Source organism: Bombina bombina, chromosome 6 (assembly GCF_027579735.1).
Source record: "Bombina bombina isolate aBomBom1 chromosome 6, aBomBom1.pri, whole genome shotgun sequence".
NCBI lineage: Eukaryota > Metazoa > Chordata > Amphibia > Anura > Bombinatoridae > Bombina > Bombina bombina.
In genome coordinates, this window is record NC_069504.1 from 317,580,057 (window position 1) to 317,598,052 (window position 17,996).

The 17,996-nt window shown below is 37.2% G+C and overlaps 1 protein-coding gene across 1 annotated transcript; it reads right to left on the reverse strand.

Moving 5' to 3' along the window:
• Nucleotides 1-2,921: 2,921 nt before the first annotated feature.
• On the reverse strand, nt 2,922-14,894 carry RPS16 (ribosomal protein S16). The gene is made up of 6 exons (XM_053716937.1): nt 14,827-14,894; nt 14,685-14,736; nt 12,242-12,343; nt 11,501-11,597; nt 7,883-7,930; nt 2,922-3,113 (listed from the first exon to the last, which is right to left on the reverse strand). The coding sequence occupies exons 1-6, from the start codon at nt 14,835-14,837 to the stop codon at nt 2,968-2,970; spliced, it is 456 nt and encodes a 151-aa protein (XP_053572912.1). The 5' UTR covers nt 14,838-14,894; the 3' UTR covers nt 2,922-2,967.
• Nucleotides 14,895-17,996: the final 3,102 nt, after the last annotated feature.

The following is a 17,996-nucleotide window of genomic DNA, read 5'->3' on the forward strand; positions in this document are numbered from 1 at the left end:
AGGGATTTAATCGCGGTCTGGAGGGCGTTCCTAGGATTGTAGGGACGCCCCCCAGATGCGATCCAATAATTGAAATCTCGCGATCGTATGCACGATCGCGTAGTTTCAATTTGTCTACATCGGAACAGTTGTTCCGATGTAGGCACTTTAACCCTGTCACGAAAGGGTTAATGTCTTAACCTTTGGCAACAAAAGTGAGTACACCCCTAAGTGGAAATGTCCAAATTTGGCCCAAAGTATCAATATTTTGTGTGGCCACCATTATTTTCCAGCACCGCCTTAACCCTCTTGTGCATGGAGTTCACCAGCGCTTCACAGGTTGCCACTGGAGTCCTCTTCCACGACAACATCACGGAGCTGGTGCATGTTAAAGACCTTGCGCTCCCCCACCTTCCATTTGAGGATGCCCCACAGATGCTCAATATGGTTTAGGTCTGGAGACATGCTTGGCCAGTCCATCACCTTTACCCTCAGCTTCTTTAGCAAGGCAGTGGTTGTCTTGGAGGTGTGTTTTGGGTCGTTCTGTTGGAATACTGTCCTGCAGCCGAGTCTCCAAAGGGAGGGGATCATGCTCTGCTTCAGTATGTCACAGTAAATGTTGGCAATTCATAGTTCCCTCAATGAACTGTAGCTCCCCAGTGCCAGCAGCACTCATGCAGGCCCAGACCATGACACTCCCACCACCATGCTTGACTGTAGGCAAGACACTTGTCTTTTTACTCCTCACCTGGTTGCAGCCACACACGTTTGACACCATCTAAACCAAGTAAGTTTATCTTGGTCTCATTGGACCACAGGACATGGTTCCTTTTAGCCATGTCCTTAGTCTGCTTGTCTTCAGCAAACTGTGGACTTTCTTGTGCATCATCTTTAGAAGAGGCTTCCTTCTGGGACAACAGCCATGCAGACCAATTTGATGCAGTGTGCGGCATATGGTCTGAGCACTGACAGGCTGACCCCCCACCCCCCCTTTTCAAGCTGGCAGCACTCATATGTCTATTTCCCAAAGACTACCTCTGGATATGACGCTGAGCACGTGCACTCAACCTCTTTAGTCGACCATGGTGAGGCCTGTTCTGAGTGGAACCTGTCCTGTGAAACCGCTGTATGGTCTTGCCCACTGTGCTGCAGCTCAGTTGCAGGGTCTTGGTAATCTTCTTATAGCCTGGACCATCTTTATGTAGAGCAACGATTTTTCAGATCCTCGGAGAGTTCTTTGCCATGAAGTGCCATGTTTAACTTCTAGTGATCAGTATGAGAGAGTGAGCGATAACACCAAATTTAACACACCTGCTCTCCCCATTCACATCTGAGACCTTGTAACACTAAAGAGTCACAACACCGGGTTGGGAAAATGGCTAATTGGGCCCGATTTGGACATTTCCACTTTGGGGTGTACTCACTTTTGTTGCCAACGGTTTAGACATTAATGGCTGTGTTTGTTATTTTGAGGGGGACAGCAAATTTACACTGTTATACAGGCTGTACACTCACTACTTTACATTGTAGGAAAGTGTAATTTGTTCAGTGTTATCACATGAAAAGATATGATAAAATATTTACAAAAATGTGAGTACACTCACTTTTGTGAGATACTGTATATATATTTTAACTAAACTCTGAATGAGCTGGTCAGCTTTCATCTCTTACCCATCAGCTAAGATTTCATTGGGGGGGGGGTTATTGGTAGGCGGGTGCAAAGTGTTTTTTTCCTCCCTCAAAAGGTTACTATTTAGGCAATCCAAAAAGTTACAAATACCCACAATATTAAAATTGGAGAAAGTATAATTTCTTGCAAATCTGGAACTAGTAGAAAATGCCAGTGTGTTTACATATCAATATGCATGTATACTAGCCATGGACAGGACAAGTAAGCTAGGTTTCGCCGATATTTAACAATGGGATTTGTAATTTCTGATAGCAATATTGTCCTGTGATTTCAGAGTGTGCACATATAACAAATTAATCAGGCACCAATGTACCCAGCATGGAATTCAGGTTCGGAAGATTCTCACTGGCTGTTTACATGAGAAATGATGTTAGTAATTAAGTTACCCCTCTCTTTAGAAGGCCTGACTCGTTTCTCAAAGCTTTAGTGATGCAATTACAAGATCATTTGCTCCCTCACTTGTAATGCGACTGCCCTACATACCAGTCAGGGACACAAACAAATCCAGCATGTCAAAGAGCAAACTGAAAGGAACATGAAACTGAAAACTTCACTTTAGCAGCTTATTTATAATCCTCCATGACAGGCATCAGCAGTGGAGAATTTTAAAACTAGGATAACGTAGGACAATGGCAACTCTCATTACCTTATAGAAACCAAAAGTATCTTTTCGCTTATTTATTCTCAGACTGTGCTTTGAATACATTTAATGTCCTTTGAAGCTTTGCCCTTTGGCATGCAAATGACCCTTGGTCATTAAAGGGGCAGTCTAGTCAAAATTAAACTTTCATGATTCAGATAGGGCATGTAATTTTAAACAACTTTCCTATTTACTTCTATTATCTAATTTGCTCAATTCTTTAGATATCCTTTGTTGAAGAAATAGCAATGCACATGAGTGAGCCAATCACACAAGGCCTCTATGTGCAGCAACCAATCAGCAGTTACTGAGCATATCTAGATATGCTTTTTCAGCAAGTGATATCAAGAGAATGAAGCAAATGAAATAGAAGTAAATTAGAAAGTTGTTTAAAATGACATGCTCTTAATCACGAAAAAAAATTTGGGTTTCATGTCCCTTTAATGTATTATATGCATCATTAAGACCTATGATACATTAGCTTAATTTGATACCCGTTAAAAAAAAAAAAAAAAGTAGTTTGTAGTAATATCTTAGATTAAAAAACAAAAACAGCGTTCCAAACCCCAAATGTAGTGTAAAAGTTAACACTATGAAATAACACTATGCGTAAAGATTTTTTCAAAGGTTTATTTCCAGAAAAATATACAGAACAAGTTTAACGGTAGGACTTCTGGTAGCGAGCACGAGCTCCAGGTCCACCGAACTTCTTGGCCTCACAGCGACGGGGATCTGCAACCAAGAGGGTCCTGTCATACTGGATGAGGATGTCCTTTATTTCTTTCTTGGATGCTTCATCAACATCTGTAATGACAAAAAATAAGTTTTTTTTATATATAATGCCGAGTGATGAATATTTACAAGGGCACTGAACATTTTTTTTATCACCTATATGAAAATCAGCGAGTAACTTTAAATATCAGTTTAACCAACTTAAAATTAGTCATAGAAAAATAAACCTGAGCTCCGCAGCACATATAACCCATTGCACCCTGGAAACTGAAAATGTGGAACAAAGCTTGGCATTCTACATAATGCCACTGTTTGCACACTGTTCCTGTCCTCAGCAGATAGGTGTTCTACACAAAGATTTTACCAGAGCCGGGTTACGAAGAAGCAGAGTGGAGGGGAGACGGAACGTGTAATACTATATACAGTAAAGATAACATTTCCGGGTATTTACAGAAGTAATGGTAAATTCTGTTTATGAAGTGCTTATTGTAATATTTTTGTCCCAGTGACATTACATAACATTTTGCACCTAAGATTGTAAATGTAAAAAATGGATATAACTTTTTTCCTCCGTGTATAGCGCTCCGCCAGCTCCCCCTCCTTGGTAATTTGCAACTCTGCCCTCGTGTCCAATTGAAAACGTTGCCCACATACTTTGTTTTCAATACAATGCAGAAGTTAAATAGTAGCAAACATGCGCATCATTTTCATCCAGTGTCGTTACGACCAGCCAATCCGGATCTTCCATTTACCCTCACATAGATAAAACTATTGTTTATAATACTTACACTATAAATATTGCTCCTTATTACTAATGTGATAAGCCAACTCACATGCTACTTGTCTAACGCAGCACCAATAAAACTATTAATCTCGTGATTCACTGTTTACTTGGACCACTAAACACAAGTGCAGAAGGAAATATGGGGCGGAGCTACAGAGTGCAACGGTAAATAATAAAAGCAGAAATGAACTATGAACACAAGTATGTATTAGGATTTTTATAGGGTTCCTAATCATACATGTATAATGCATTTGATTATGTATTTCACATCCCTAGCTCCTTTACAATCCATAATGAACGCCTCTTCCAGCCTCATCTTCCTTACACATCGCTCTTCATCTGCTGCATCTCTCTGCCAATCCCTTCACTGGCTTCCTCTTGCCTCCAGGATTAAACACAAAATTCTCACTGACACACAAAGCCCTCAACTGCACGGCTCCCCCCTACATCTCAGATCGTGTCTCCAGAGATACTCTTCCTCCCGTCCCCTTCGCTCATGATCTCCTACTCATTACCTCCTCACATTCCCGTTTACAAGATTTTCCATACTGGCTCCCATCTTCTAGAACTCTCTGCCTTGCTCCACAAGACTCTCCCCTAGTTTTGAAAGCGTCAAGCCCTCCCTGAAGACTCTACTATTCAGGGATGCATGCAACCTACACTAACCTTCCTATCTCCACTGCTATCCCCTTAAACCCCATAGCATGTAAGCCTACGAGCCCAGCTGTTTATAGTTCACATTCATAAGAGCCGACTACAACAGTGCAACTCTCGGCAGGGGCCTGTACCCACTCCACCCCTGTAAATGTTATTTTGCTTACTACGTATGTTCATAGCGCTGCAGAATCTTTTGGCGCTCTACGAATAGCTTATAATAAAATGATGATGCTTTTACAATCACTAAGCCAGGGGTGCCCGATAGGTAGATAGCGAAGGAGCTGCTGGTAGATAGAGGCTGGCTCCTTAATTGGTCCCACTTTACATTGTAACTAAAAGGTTTTTATGCACGTTCCAATACCAAAGAAATATGTTAACTGTACAAAAAAGGTCTGGCAGCACATAGCAGTATAATAAAAAAGTATTTTATTCTTGACTTAAGGCCCTTAGGTAAATCACAGGATAAACGTCTAGATGTTTATCCTGTGATTTACCCAAGTGCCTTAAGTCAAGAATAAAACACTTTATTATACTGCTATGTGCTGCCAGACCTTTTTTGTACAGTTGGCTATTGATGGCAAGTGATTCATTGCCTTTCGGGCATTACACCCTGTCACCGTAAGCAGTTGTGTGAAGCTGGATACGGAAGCGCCTGTGACATCCGTTTGAGCCTTCATCCGGACGCCGATACGTGAGCTTGGAGCGGCCGCTCCTGTTACATTGTGAAAAGAAATATGTTCCTTTTGTGGTTGAGATGCAACTATATTAATCCATGTTAAGGGTGGCAGGTGTGGAGTTTTGTGCTGAGCAATAGAACACGCGTTAAGGGATACAGGAACTTCTGGAGTTTTAGTGCTTTGCATTCAGGTTATAAATACAGTAATGAAAGTAAGACTTTCCATCCAGTTATTTTGTTTTAACGAAATAGTTTTTTTTTATTTCAGCACCAGCAACTGTTTGTAGGTTTGTCAGGATTAATAAAGCACTCTAATAGTCTATATTTACAATGTTTAAAATATTTTTTAAAAATAGCACATTTTAAAACAAAAAAAAAATCAATACAATTGTTTGTCAACGTTTAAAATTCTCCAGTATCTTACAGGGACACTAAACTCTACATTTGTATGCTGTTAAAGGCACAGTTCACCCAAAAAGATTTTCCCCTTTATATTGTTCCCAATGATTGATCCTTTTTACCTGCTGGAGTGTATTAAACTGTTTTCAAGTAGCTCCTTTACCCCTATTTCAGCATATGAAATTGCCGATTTAGCCGGTGGTATCACAACCTATACTAAAAGTGTTGATACTTGAGTATATGCTATTCACAGACTATGTAAACACAGCCAGCTTAAGAAATTACACTCTAAGTGGGTTGTAGGATAGTTTAAGTAATAAAATGTTAAAGGGACACTGTACCCAATTTTTTTCTTTTGTGATTCAGATAGAGCATGCAATTTTAAGCAACTTTCTAATTTACTTCTATTATCAATTTTTCTTCGTTCTCTTGATATCTTTATTTGAAAAAGAAGGCATCTAAGCTGAGGAGCCAGCAAATTTGTGGTTCAGAACCATGGACAGCACTTGTTTATTGGTGCTGCCCAATCAGCAAGGACAACCCAGGTTGATCACCAAAAATGGGCCGGCATCTAAACTTAAATTCTTGCTTTTCAAATAAACATACCAAGAGAATGAAGAAAATTTGATAATAGGAGTACATTAGAAAGTTGCTTCAAATTGCATGCTCTATCTGAATCACAAAAGAAAAAAATTGGGTACAGTGTCCCTTTAATTTTCCATTGTTCTTTCAAGTATTGAGCTTTGGTTTACAAACAGATATAAGATAAGGAAACAAGTATGTATGAATAAAAGTGATAACATAATGAGATCTTATATTACCTGAAGCTCAACCCATTGTAATAGGCTGTGGTTTTAAAGCACAAAACCAGCTACTTCATATACACAAATAAACCTGAAAATGCAATTTCTCATACATTTTATACTCTGCAGCTGGTATAACAAGTCATTGAAATTACATTAATTGGAAAACAATTTAACGGTGGACTGTCCCTTTAAATTCATACAAATATTCATTGTCTTTGCAGCCACTGTTGTGTTCCCACATATTTTTACTTATGTGTAGGGTAAGGGTTGTGGAACTGATCACCCTGCAGGCCAGCAGAGCTGGTTCTGTTTTTTCTTTGCTTATCAACAGTGCGCTCCAGCCAAGGTGCTTTCATGATTGTTTACAACCCTGTCACTGAATTTAAAGGATCATTATGGTTAAATTACATCAAATTTGTTAGAGACTAAATTTTAAGACTAGTGACCCTGCACATCTAACCCCACAATGTGGTTAAACACATTGTTGAAGTACTGCTCAGGAGCTGCAAAACCAGCTTTGCTATTAGTGCAGATGTTTTTGCTCAGGACCAGCAGTAATACATCACGACTCGCTAAAGTATGGGCACCCCTGCTTTAAGCTATCCAAAGAACAAATTGCATTTAGCAAAATTTAATTGAATGACAGTTTGTGCAACATAGTAAACTTTTTTGCTCATTTTAGCTTACTATTGGCTTTAATTTTATCTGGGTGGTGTGCCCATTAAAAAAGTCCTGGGGAAAACACTGGATAAGGTAAAAAAGTTTAACATGGCAGCTTCCATTACATTATTGTAGGTAACATTTTACAGAAACTAAAAAAACTTAAAGGGACAGTCAATTCCAAAAAACAAACAAAAACTTTCATGTTTTAAATAGGGCATGCAATTTTAAACAACTTTCTAATTTACTTTTATCACCAATTTTGCTTTGTTCTCTTGGTATTCTTAGTTGAAAGCTAAACCTAGGAGGTTCATATGCTAATTTCTTAGACCTTGAAGGCCACCTCTAAACACATTTAGACAGTTTTTCACCACTAGAAGATGTTAGTTCATGTGTTTCATATAGATAACATTGAGCTCATGCACGTGAATTTACCGAGTAGTGAGCACTGATTGGCTAAAATGCAAGACTGTCAAAAGAACTGAAATAAAGTGGCAGTTTGCAGAGGCTTAGATACAAGGTTATTACAGAGGTAAAACGTGTATTATAACTGTTGGTTGTGCAAGACTAGGGAATTTTCTATGTTTTTAAACAACAAATTCTGGTGTTGACTGTCCCTTTAACTTATTTCTTCAAAATGTAAATAAGATATTTTAAATTCTACGTAGTCAGACATATTTGCTTTAAATGTATTGTATCTGTTTAATGTCCCTTTAAGGTTAAACAACCTCAAAGAAAGACATACTGGTAAGTGCTTGTAAGAAAGAACAAACTAAGGACATGTCCAAATAAAGTTGTAAAAAAACTAAATAAAAATTAAAAAAAAAAAACAAAAAAAACACAACACAAGACTACTTACATTTCTGGTAGTACGCAACTAGAGACTTGGAAATAGCCTGGCGGATTGCTATTGAATTGAAAAGAAGAACAAATTAGTTACACCATATCAAGACATTAATTCTAAAGCATAATTTATACACACACATCCCCTAATGCACAAATATGCACACAATTTTGTTAAAGGTACCTTCATAAAGTGAGTTTATGTTTTTTTAAAAATGCATCACTGCAAAGCGTCTTACAATAGAATTAATGACTTGAGTATCTAATGTACCACCACTTACCATAAAGATCAATGTTTAGATTACTAATACCAGCCAAAGTAATATTTCATAAATCTAATTTAAATAGGTTTCCACTCAAATGAAAAAAGTAGGAAAATTACAGCAGATTCAGTTTTTTCTAAAACTTGAGAAAAAAAAAAGAGAAAAAAAACAATTGGATTAGGCAATCACTTCCCTGATATTATATTTTTTTCCCCTTTCTAGTAAACTACCATTTATGTTAACCCTTTAACTCCCTTTCTTTTCCAGATGCAGGACAGTCTTAAATCACTTTTACTACATCCAAAACATCTGAATACTAGCCAACTCTTTCAGAGCATTGTAAGTGTAATATTTGGCCTGGAACTTATAATGTATTGCTCCCATGATTGTTTAAACAGAGCGGAAGAATAAGTATACTGGCAACATTAATAAGTATGCCCTTACACAATAAGTTGTGTTAACAAATGTAGGTATGAATATTGTTTACACAGTTTAGATTTAAAAAGGAGACAATACTCAAAACAGATGCACAAATTCATTTCAGATTTGGATAGTTTTCTAAATATGCATGTACTAGCAAAAAAAATATCTAGTAAAGGTTAACAGTAAATTATTATGTTCATGTGCGTCTCATTTTCAGCTAGAATCTTCGTTTAATCCTTTGGCTGCTAACACATTTTCCACCTGGGTGCTAAGCTCGTTGTGAAATTTTTTATTTTACAGATCCAAGACTTATACCGTTGAAAAGGTTAGGCAATTACCTTTTAAATGGTGGGTCTTGGGGGGGGGGGTGTCTGTAGCTGCTTTGATGTCCGAGATACAGGCTTCTAAGCAGCATGCCCCCAATCTCCTTATACTTGTCATTGTTAATTTTAAATAAAATTGCAGTGACGTCACCGCATGAAACTTTAAGCCCCGGCGATGCCTGTCACTATACAGGACAGATCGCCGGGGTGGGAGTAGATGGGAGCCCCCAGATTACCCTCAAGGTGGGTGAGTGCTAGTGACGGCTGAGCCGTCAGCACCTGACTGGGACAATTTGCGATGGCTCAGAGCCATCGTTAGCACTCAAGGGGTTAAATATGTACAAAACAAGCTGTGAATGTCTTCGTAATCTTAGGAAATGGTAATCTGAGTAGTGCTAATATGTAAAAGAAAAACACTGCCTTAAGGAGGACTGAAATGTGTCTAGTTTAGTAGCTGTATCTCCAATTCTTTATGAAGCTTTATAACAGAAGCAGGCTCTAGGCCCATCATACATGCAGGTGATATGCGTTAAACGAATGCATTGATTCTCACTAGCGTAAAGAAACCAATGTTAATGGGCCATATACGCTAAAAAGGTTGATAGAGCACATACAATAAAGAGATGTTTAATTCTAAAGCTATCACGCATATGGAAGAACACATACTTGTTAAGATTTTAGCACTGAAACAAGTTAAAGGGACACAACCAAATTTTTTTCGTTCATGATTTAGATAGAGCATGCAATTTTAAGCAACTTTGTCATTTACTCCTATTATCAATTTCTCTTTGTTCTCTTGCTATCTTTATTTGAAAAAGGAATCCAAGCTTTTTTGGTTCAGACCTATGGACATCACTTTTATTGGTGGATGAATTTATCCACCAATCAGCAAGAACAACCCAGGTTGTTCACCAAAAATGGGCCGGCATCTAAACTTACATTCTTGCATTTCAAATAAAGATAACAAGAGAATGAAGAAAATTTGATAATAGGAGTAAATAAGAAAGTTGCTTAAAATGTCACTCTCTGAATCACGAAAGAAAAGAAAAAAAATGGGTTCAGTGTCCCTTTAATAGGACACAAAAGCCAAAAATGTAACTCATGGTTCAAACTGATCATACAATTGTGAGACTTAAGTATGCTTCTATTAAATTTGGTCTCTTGGCATCCACTGTTTGCAAAACTGGTGATTGGTGGCTACTCAATTTACCTCTTGCCATAATCTCAACAGATGTAACCAGCTAGCTCCCAGTAGTGTAATGCTACTCCGGAGCAGAAATGTAACCCCTTTGCAGAGTTTAAATACAGACATGCAACCAATAGTGCAATGATTAAATGCTTCAGATTATTGTTTTTGTACTTTGTTCCTTTAAAGCAATTTTGATGTTTTACAATCAAATACAAATTTGTGTCCTCTGAGTACAGTTTAAAATTGTCCCAGACTAACTAAAAGTTCTAAATAAAACTGAATAAAAAAAAAAAAATGGACGACAATCATTGTTTAGAAATGGACAAGCTCTAGATTGGCATAGCTCACAGTGTATTTTGATCTGGTATTCAAAACAGCACCTGCACAAATATTTAAGCTTCGACTTTTTATATTGTGTATAAGCAGTTTACTTCATATTTTATGGGGTAGTTATAACTGTCACAACTCAAGTGGAAACTACAGCCAGATGTATATACGTTCAAAAGGGTTCAACATAAAATGCTGGTCTGGACACTAAGGGATACGAAACTCAACAATTCTCTTGCGATTTAGACAGAACACAAATTAAAAAAAAAAAAAAAATTTAAAAAAAAAAAAAAAAAACCACCACACCTTCCAATTTACTTCTATTATAAAATTTGCTTTGCTCCCATCGTTTTCTTTGTTGAAGAGATACCCAAGTAGATGTCTGAAGCAGGAAATAGTGCTGCCATGAATGGATAACATAGCGCTCCAAAAACAGGCAGGCTACTGAGTGCATGTATGCATGTATATATATTATTCGTTTTGTTTAGATTGACATGCTCTAGCTGAATCAAGAAAACATTTGGCGTTTCATATCCCTTTAAGGCTGTGCCTAGATTTTAAACATACAAGCAAACTATGCTGTTCTTCTTACTGGCTATGTAACAAAACTGGTTACACTGCACAAAGCCCATAACTGGCATATACACCGATCTAAATACTTTCTTGAAAGGACTACAGTTGCCACTTATATCATTAAAAGGGACATGAAACCAAAAACTCATTAATCAAAGCATGCAATTTTAAACATTCCATTTTACTTCTAAATGTACATCATTCTGTTGGTATCCTTTGTTGAAAGGGCAGCCATGCACTACTGGGAGCTAACTGAACACATTTGGTAAGCCAATGACATGAGGCATATATGTGCAGCCACCAATCAGCAGCTAGATCCAAATGGTGCCGAGTCTAATTAGGTATGCTTTTCAACAGAAGATTCAAAGAGAACAGAGCAAATTAAATAAGTAAATTGGAAAGCTGATTAACATATGCTCTGTCTGAATAACAAGTTTAATTTTGACTTCACTGTCCCTTTAATGACTAGGTAGCCACAATACAATGTAGGTATTAACCTATAAAAAAATGTTTATTATGAGCATATAATTGCTTACCATATACTTGTGCAACATGTCCACCTCCCTTCACGCGCACTCTGATGTCCACACCAGCAAATCGCTCCTTACCCAAAAGGAGAACAGGTTCTAGCAGCTAAGCAAGGAAAACAAAATATATATCACAATATTAAAAAAACAACAGTCTGTATACAAACGAGCGCTATAAAAAATGGCAAAAAAAAAAACAAAGCCAATAGTTATCTATATACAAAGACATCCAGGGACCTGTCCCTAAATCAGAAGAAAAAAAAAAAAAAAGCTCATGTCTCTAAACTATTTTTGTTTTAGAAATTTGTCTGTCTAGGTTTATTTTAACACTAAGTTTAAAAGGGCCAGTAAGCACCTTGATATTAACATCAATGACTAGTTATGCCCAGTACAACATACAGTACTTTCATTGTTTTGCCCCCCTTTCATGTACTCTTTCCCTAAAATTGAGGCTTTTCTAATTCTTGACCTGTAAAAGCACACTGCTGACTTCTCATGGCTAACTGTTTCATATCTATCCCTAATAGGTTTTAACTGCTAACTTCAAAACAATTCACTTTGTACTAAAATAATGACCATGGATAACCCATGTCTATAGGCTCAGACAGATTTGCTCCTCCAAATGAGGCAAATTATAGTGCAGACTGACTTCTGAACCACAATTTCAGCAGCTAACAGGATGTTTGCAGAAACAGCATTCCAGTTTTCAGCATACAATGCAATAGATAGGTAAAGGGTGATAAGTCTTACTTTGTACTGCAGAGTTGCAGGCTCAATCATTTCCAGGGGTCTTCCATTAACTTTAATGAGACCATTGCCTCTCTTGCAATGTGCAACAGCTGTTGCCGTTTTCTAAGAAAAAAACATTCACAGATTATGACAGATACAATAAAAACGTTATAAATTGTGCACCAGTTAAACAGTTACTAATAATGAATACACTTTACTAGTGTGTTTATGCAATGCAAGCATGTTTTTAATGGAGCAACATGGATTGCATTAAAGGGCCAGTAAACTTATAAAATAATGTTATATAATTCTGCACATAGTGCAGAATTATATAACATTATATTAGCGCTAGCTTTATGCAATCTAATATTGCCTTTTAATTTTAATTTAATAAAAAAAAAAAAAAAAAAAAAAAAAAAGGCCGTTTATCAGACCCGCTCTGAGCGAGTCTGTTTTTATCACAGAGCGCATCTGGCCAGCTGTCTAGTCACAGCCAGGCCCGACCGCGCCATTTCACTCAGTGCAGCTCGCTCCCGCTGTAAGAGCAGGAGCGAGCTGCACTGAGTGTAATGGCATGGTCGGGCCTGGCTGTGACTAGACAGCTGGCCAGATGCGCTCTGTGATAAAAACAGACCCACTCAGAAGAGCACAGAGAGCGGGTCTGAAAAACAGTTTAAAAAAAAATTCACAGGCAATATTAGATTGCATAAAGCTAGCGCTAATATAATGTTATATAATTCTGCACTATGTGCAGAATTATGTAACATTATTTTATAGGTTTACTGGGCCTTTAATTGTTTAAAGATGAAACCCATACCAGAAGCATAGGCATGTATGTACGTTGATTGACTACTGGCAGTATGATCTGTAGAGCTGCTTTGGGGGTGTTAAAAAACCTATTGCCAACTGCATTAATTTACAAATAAAATGTAAAAAGAAAAAAACATTTACTTTTGTTTATTTTGCCCACTTGTTCTGATATTTTAGCTTTGAAAATTGTGTTTATTTCCCATGCTATTCTTTTAGAACAGAATTCATTAACTGAATCCCAGCCATACAACAGTTTAGACTAAGCTCAATTTATCAATCCATTGCAGACATATTCGCCCCTATCTGCCTGACCTCTAATCTGGCGGGCAGCAATTCACTGCCCGCATTTAACATTGCACACAAGCACTCCTTTACACTTGCATGCAACCCGGTGCCCTGCCTGTGCACAGCCAATCAACGCACGGGCAGGAGCTGTCAAATCTCCCCGGTCGGAAGAAGAGGTGAACAGGGTAGGGAAGCAGCAGTCTGATTAAAGCTGCTTGATAAATAATGACTGCAGTATCGCTTGTGCAAAATTGCAGTCAAAGTGGAGAAATAGGGCTTAATAATTTTAGCCCTAAGTATTTGGTCATCGTATGAACTCAAAATTCATCACAAATTTCAAAGCTTGCAACATAGGAAACTAACAAAACATAGGGGTCGATTTATCAAAGGTTTTCGTCAGCCATAAAACTGCAGGTTCTCCCTAAGAGAACCCGCAGACCGTTTTTAACAAGCAGCGGTCATCAGACCGATGTTTCCCTAACCTTTCGCCACCTCTTAGGTGGCAAATTTCAATCTCCCCGGTCTCATCCGACCAGGGAGATTGACAGCTCCTGTCTGAGCATGATTGGCTGTGCGCGGGCAGGGGGTGCCATTGCGCTCAAAATAGTGCTCGTGTGCAATGCTGAATTCCAGGAAGCGGAATTCAGCCCGCAAGAGGCGAGCTGCGATAGGGGCGCGTATGTGCGCCCCTGTCCGTCGCAGCTTGATAAATCAATCTCTTAGAATTAAATACTTAGAATAGTCAAATTGGATACATATGAAAAGCAATTAAGTGCTTAGCTGTGTATGTATATATATATATATATATATATATATATATACATATATACACACATATACACACACGCACATATACACACTTCGGGAATACAATATGCAATTTAAGTTAGTGTCTCTTTAAAGATAACTAGCCATGATAAAATACTGCATTAGCCTGCAGGAGAAGTAAATGTAACATTTGTATATCAGGCATGTGCTTATTAGATTGTTAAACGTGTGTTTCAGCTCCTCAACAAAATGAGCTTGGCCAAATAAATTGGGAGGCACGAATGTTTAATTACTCATGCAGTCTTTTCACCTCCTTTAACACCGAGTACTTAATATAGTTTAGCATATAGTTGAAAATCAGTAACTACGATTCATGGCAATAGCAACCTATCCGCTACGCGCTTAACAGTGACATACACTACATAGCAAAAGGGTCTAGGGATCCACCAAGATAAAGACTAACAGTACTGAGTGTGTATGACGGTCCCATCAACGCTGCAACTTCACGGTGTTTCACACTGAAAAGCTCTCAGGCTGGCGGCACCATGAGGCCTAACCAGACACGCGGTCTTTAACTACAAACACTTCAGAAAAATCTCACCTTACGTCCAAAAACCTGCACGGACTGCAGAGGTCCCTTGGCTGGCATAGTTCTGCGGATGGTAAAGACACAGAAAAGCCATGTTATTGAAGCCACAGTAAGAAAATACCAGTATAAAACCCGGAGAGCAACACTCACTCACCTTTCCGTCATGGGTAACAGCGAGAAAAGGAAGTACAGGGCTTCCAGAACGACTCAACAGGGGCACAACGAGATTGCGTTAAAGAACGTACCCTGACAGGATACTGCAAGCGCCATCTTGAAAATGGGCAAAACATGTGGAATATGTTTTACTTTTCCATTTCACTGCATATTATTGATAGCGCCACACCCCTTGGACTCACTATTGCAAGCAAGTCTTTCGATGCAATTTAACATATTGCTCTTTCTCAACAGATGTTGTTATATACTGTAGGAAAACAAACCAATGTTTGTTTAGTGACTTCGGATTTGTTTGCGGGTCTTTTTGTACAGTGTACTGTGTTTTTAACTCCTTTGTGGAGGGTCGATAGTCTTAAAATTACATGCTATAACGAATTAGAGCATGTCATTTTGAACTATTATGGCCCTTGAGTTTGAGTCAAAACAGAATGCACATGTCATGGTTGATTAAATATTTCCTACCTGCTCTATGTTAAACTTTTGCATATATTGTGTATTATTATTGTTTTTGTATTTTATTGTACCCTATTGTATCAATGCAATGTTTTGTGGTCCCAGAACATACTTGAAAACGAGAGAAATCTCAATGTATCCTTCCTGGTAAAATATTTTATAAATAAATAAATAATAGGGCAGCAGTTTTACAAGAATCTAGCGCTAGATGGCAGCAATGCACACTTTCAAGATTCCAATAGCGGGTGCAATTTGAAAAACTTTCCAGTTCTATTATCAAATGTATCTCATGCTCTTGTGAAATTGTACTGTAAAATGTTCTTTCCTTTAATGTGTTCCCAACTACCAATTGTACCAGCTGGAATTAATTAAATTGTTTACATTTATTTTGCCATTTGAAACAGTTGTTGTTGCCTGTTAAAGCAATCACCTATATTAAAAATATGAATACCGCTGTTTTCCTTATAGATATGTAAACAAGAGGCAGTGACTATAATCATCCTTCCATTAGGGTTTGGAGAGAGAGAGGTACTAAAATGTTCATTTTTCAATCGCTCTCTCTGTGTATTGGCTTTTGTGTATACAGGAAAAGAAAATATAAATATATATATTTGTGTAATATACACAGACATAAGTATGCTTTCCCTGCAAGCTCAGCATAGTTAAATGGGTTGTGGTTTATATGAACGAAAACAACTATTTTGTATATAAAAATAAACATACAAGATCGATTTTCCCATACTTTTTGTATTATGCAGCTGGAAACAAAAGGGAAAACCAATCTTACAATATACTGCCCCTTTAATAGAAATATGGCTCCTTAAAGGGACCTTAAACACCTTCCATATTTAGTAAATATATATTTTTTTAAGATTAACACTTGTTGACTATTATGTTTTTTAGGATGTCACCAAAATCTTACTTTCAGATACTAAAGTATGCTCAATTAAAAAGAACATCTAAGCCACCGCCTCTATAACATGGTGTGCGCCGCCATATTGTAACGTGCGTTGCTCTCTGATTACTGCTAACTGGAGCGTGCATCATGTAACTTCATGTAACTTGTTGAGTATTAGAATAACTGTGCCCACTGTATCTATGAAGCTCGCTCACGCGATTGATGAGAGCTGCGTGAGCAAGCTTCATAGAGATTTCAATAACTGCTGGGTTTGAGGAGCGCATACCTTTGAACAGGCAAGGAAGTGTTAGGACCGCTGCAACCGCTGTGTAACTATATACCGTTTTGCACTTTGAGGAAGGTGATGTGCACTAAACCGGATGTCTTTGCTAATGCTGGAGAGCGTGATATCTGCATGCGTGCACGCTCACAGCAATAAGCAAAGACATCCGGTTTAGTGCACATCACCTTCCTCAAAGTGCAAAACGGTATATAGAAACACTGAAGTTTAAATTAGTTTAATAAAAGCAAGGCTTTCATTTATAAAATGTATATAAAAAAACAATGCGGTTTGGCTTAATTATATACATTCTGCATTACAAGTTAAAAAATATGCTTACTTGATGACAAGTGTTTAAGGTCCCTTTAAAATAAGAGTATAAGGTAAGCTCTGGAGTTTTCTCTGGAGCACTATATTTAAAACATTGTTACAAACAATGTTGATAATATTTTATTTTTTTCTAACTATACAGTGGTTATAGTGAGGAGATTAGAAAGTAATTTGGTCAGTTTGTTAAGAAAATATTATAATTAACTTGCCAGAATCAGTACATATAATAAATACAATTTTTGTTACTATGATATATATATATATATATATATATATATATATATATATATATATATATATATATATATATATATATATATATATATATATATATATATATATATATATATATATATATAGGCAGTTAGTTGACTTGATAGATTAATAGATGCTTAGGCTGAGTGCATTTTTTTCACATCTAGAGTAACACCAGGACAAATGGTCATGATCTCAAGGTGACATATAGAATGTTGAGTTCATGAGTAATGTGTTGAAAGCACTTCTTTACAGAAAGCGTGGTTGTTTTTTGTACTACTCCTAGATATGTTTAGCAAAACACAGCATAAAATTCTTGTTTTGTATTGAGGAATTCAAAGAAATGCCTTTTGCAGCATACTATAAAAATAATTGGTAAAGGTGTACAGGGTTGGCCTTAGAGCAAGGTAATCTAGGCAGCCGCTTAGGGAGGCTAGCACCAGTTTGGGATAACTGTAGGAACCATAGAGCCCTCTATGTCAAGAAAGATGTTGAGTATTAAGGATATACAGCACATGGCTTCACACTTTGACAGACTTTGCACTGGCAGTACAACATATATATATATATATATATATATATATATATATATATATATATATATATATATATATATATAAACATTATATATATATATATATACATACACACGTATACATATACACATTATGTATATATACAGTGGATATAAAAAGTCTACACACCCCTGTTAAAATGTCAGGTTTCTGTGATGTAAAAATATGAGACAAAGATAAATCATTTCAGAACTTTTTCCACCTTTAATGTGACCTATAAACTGTACAATTCAATTGAAAAACAAACTGAAATCTTTTAGGTAAAGGGAAATAAAAATAAAAAACTAAAATAATATGGTTGCATAAGTGTGAACACCCTTTTATAACTGGGGATGTAGCTGTGTTCAGAATTAAGCAAT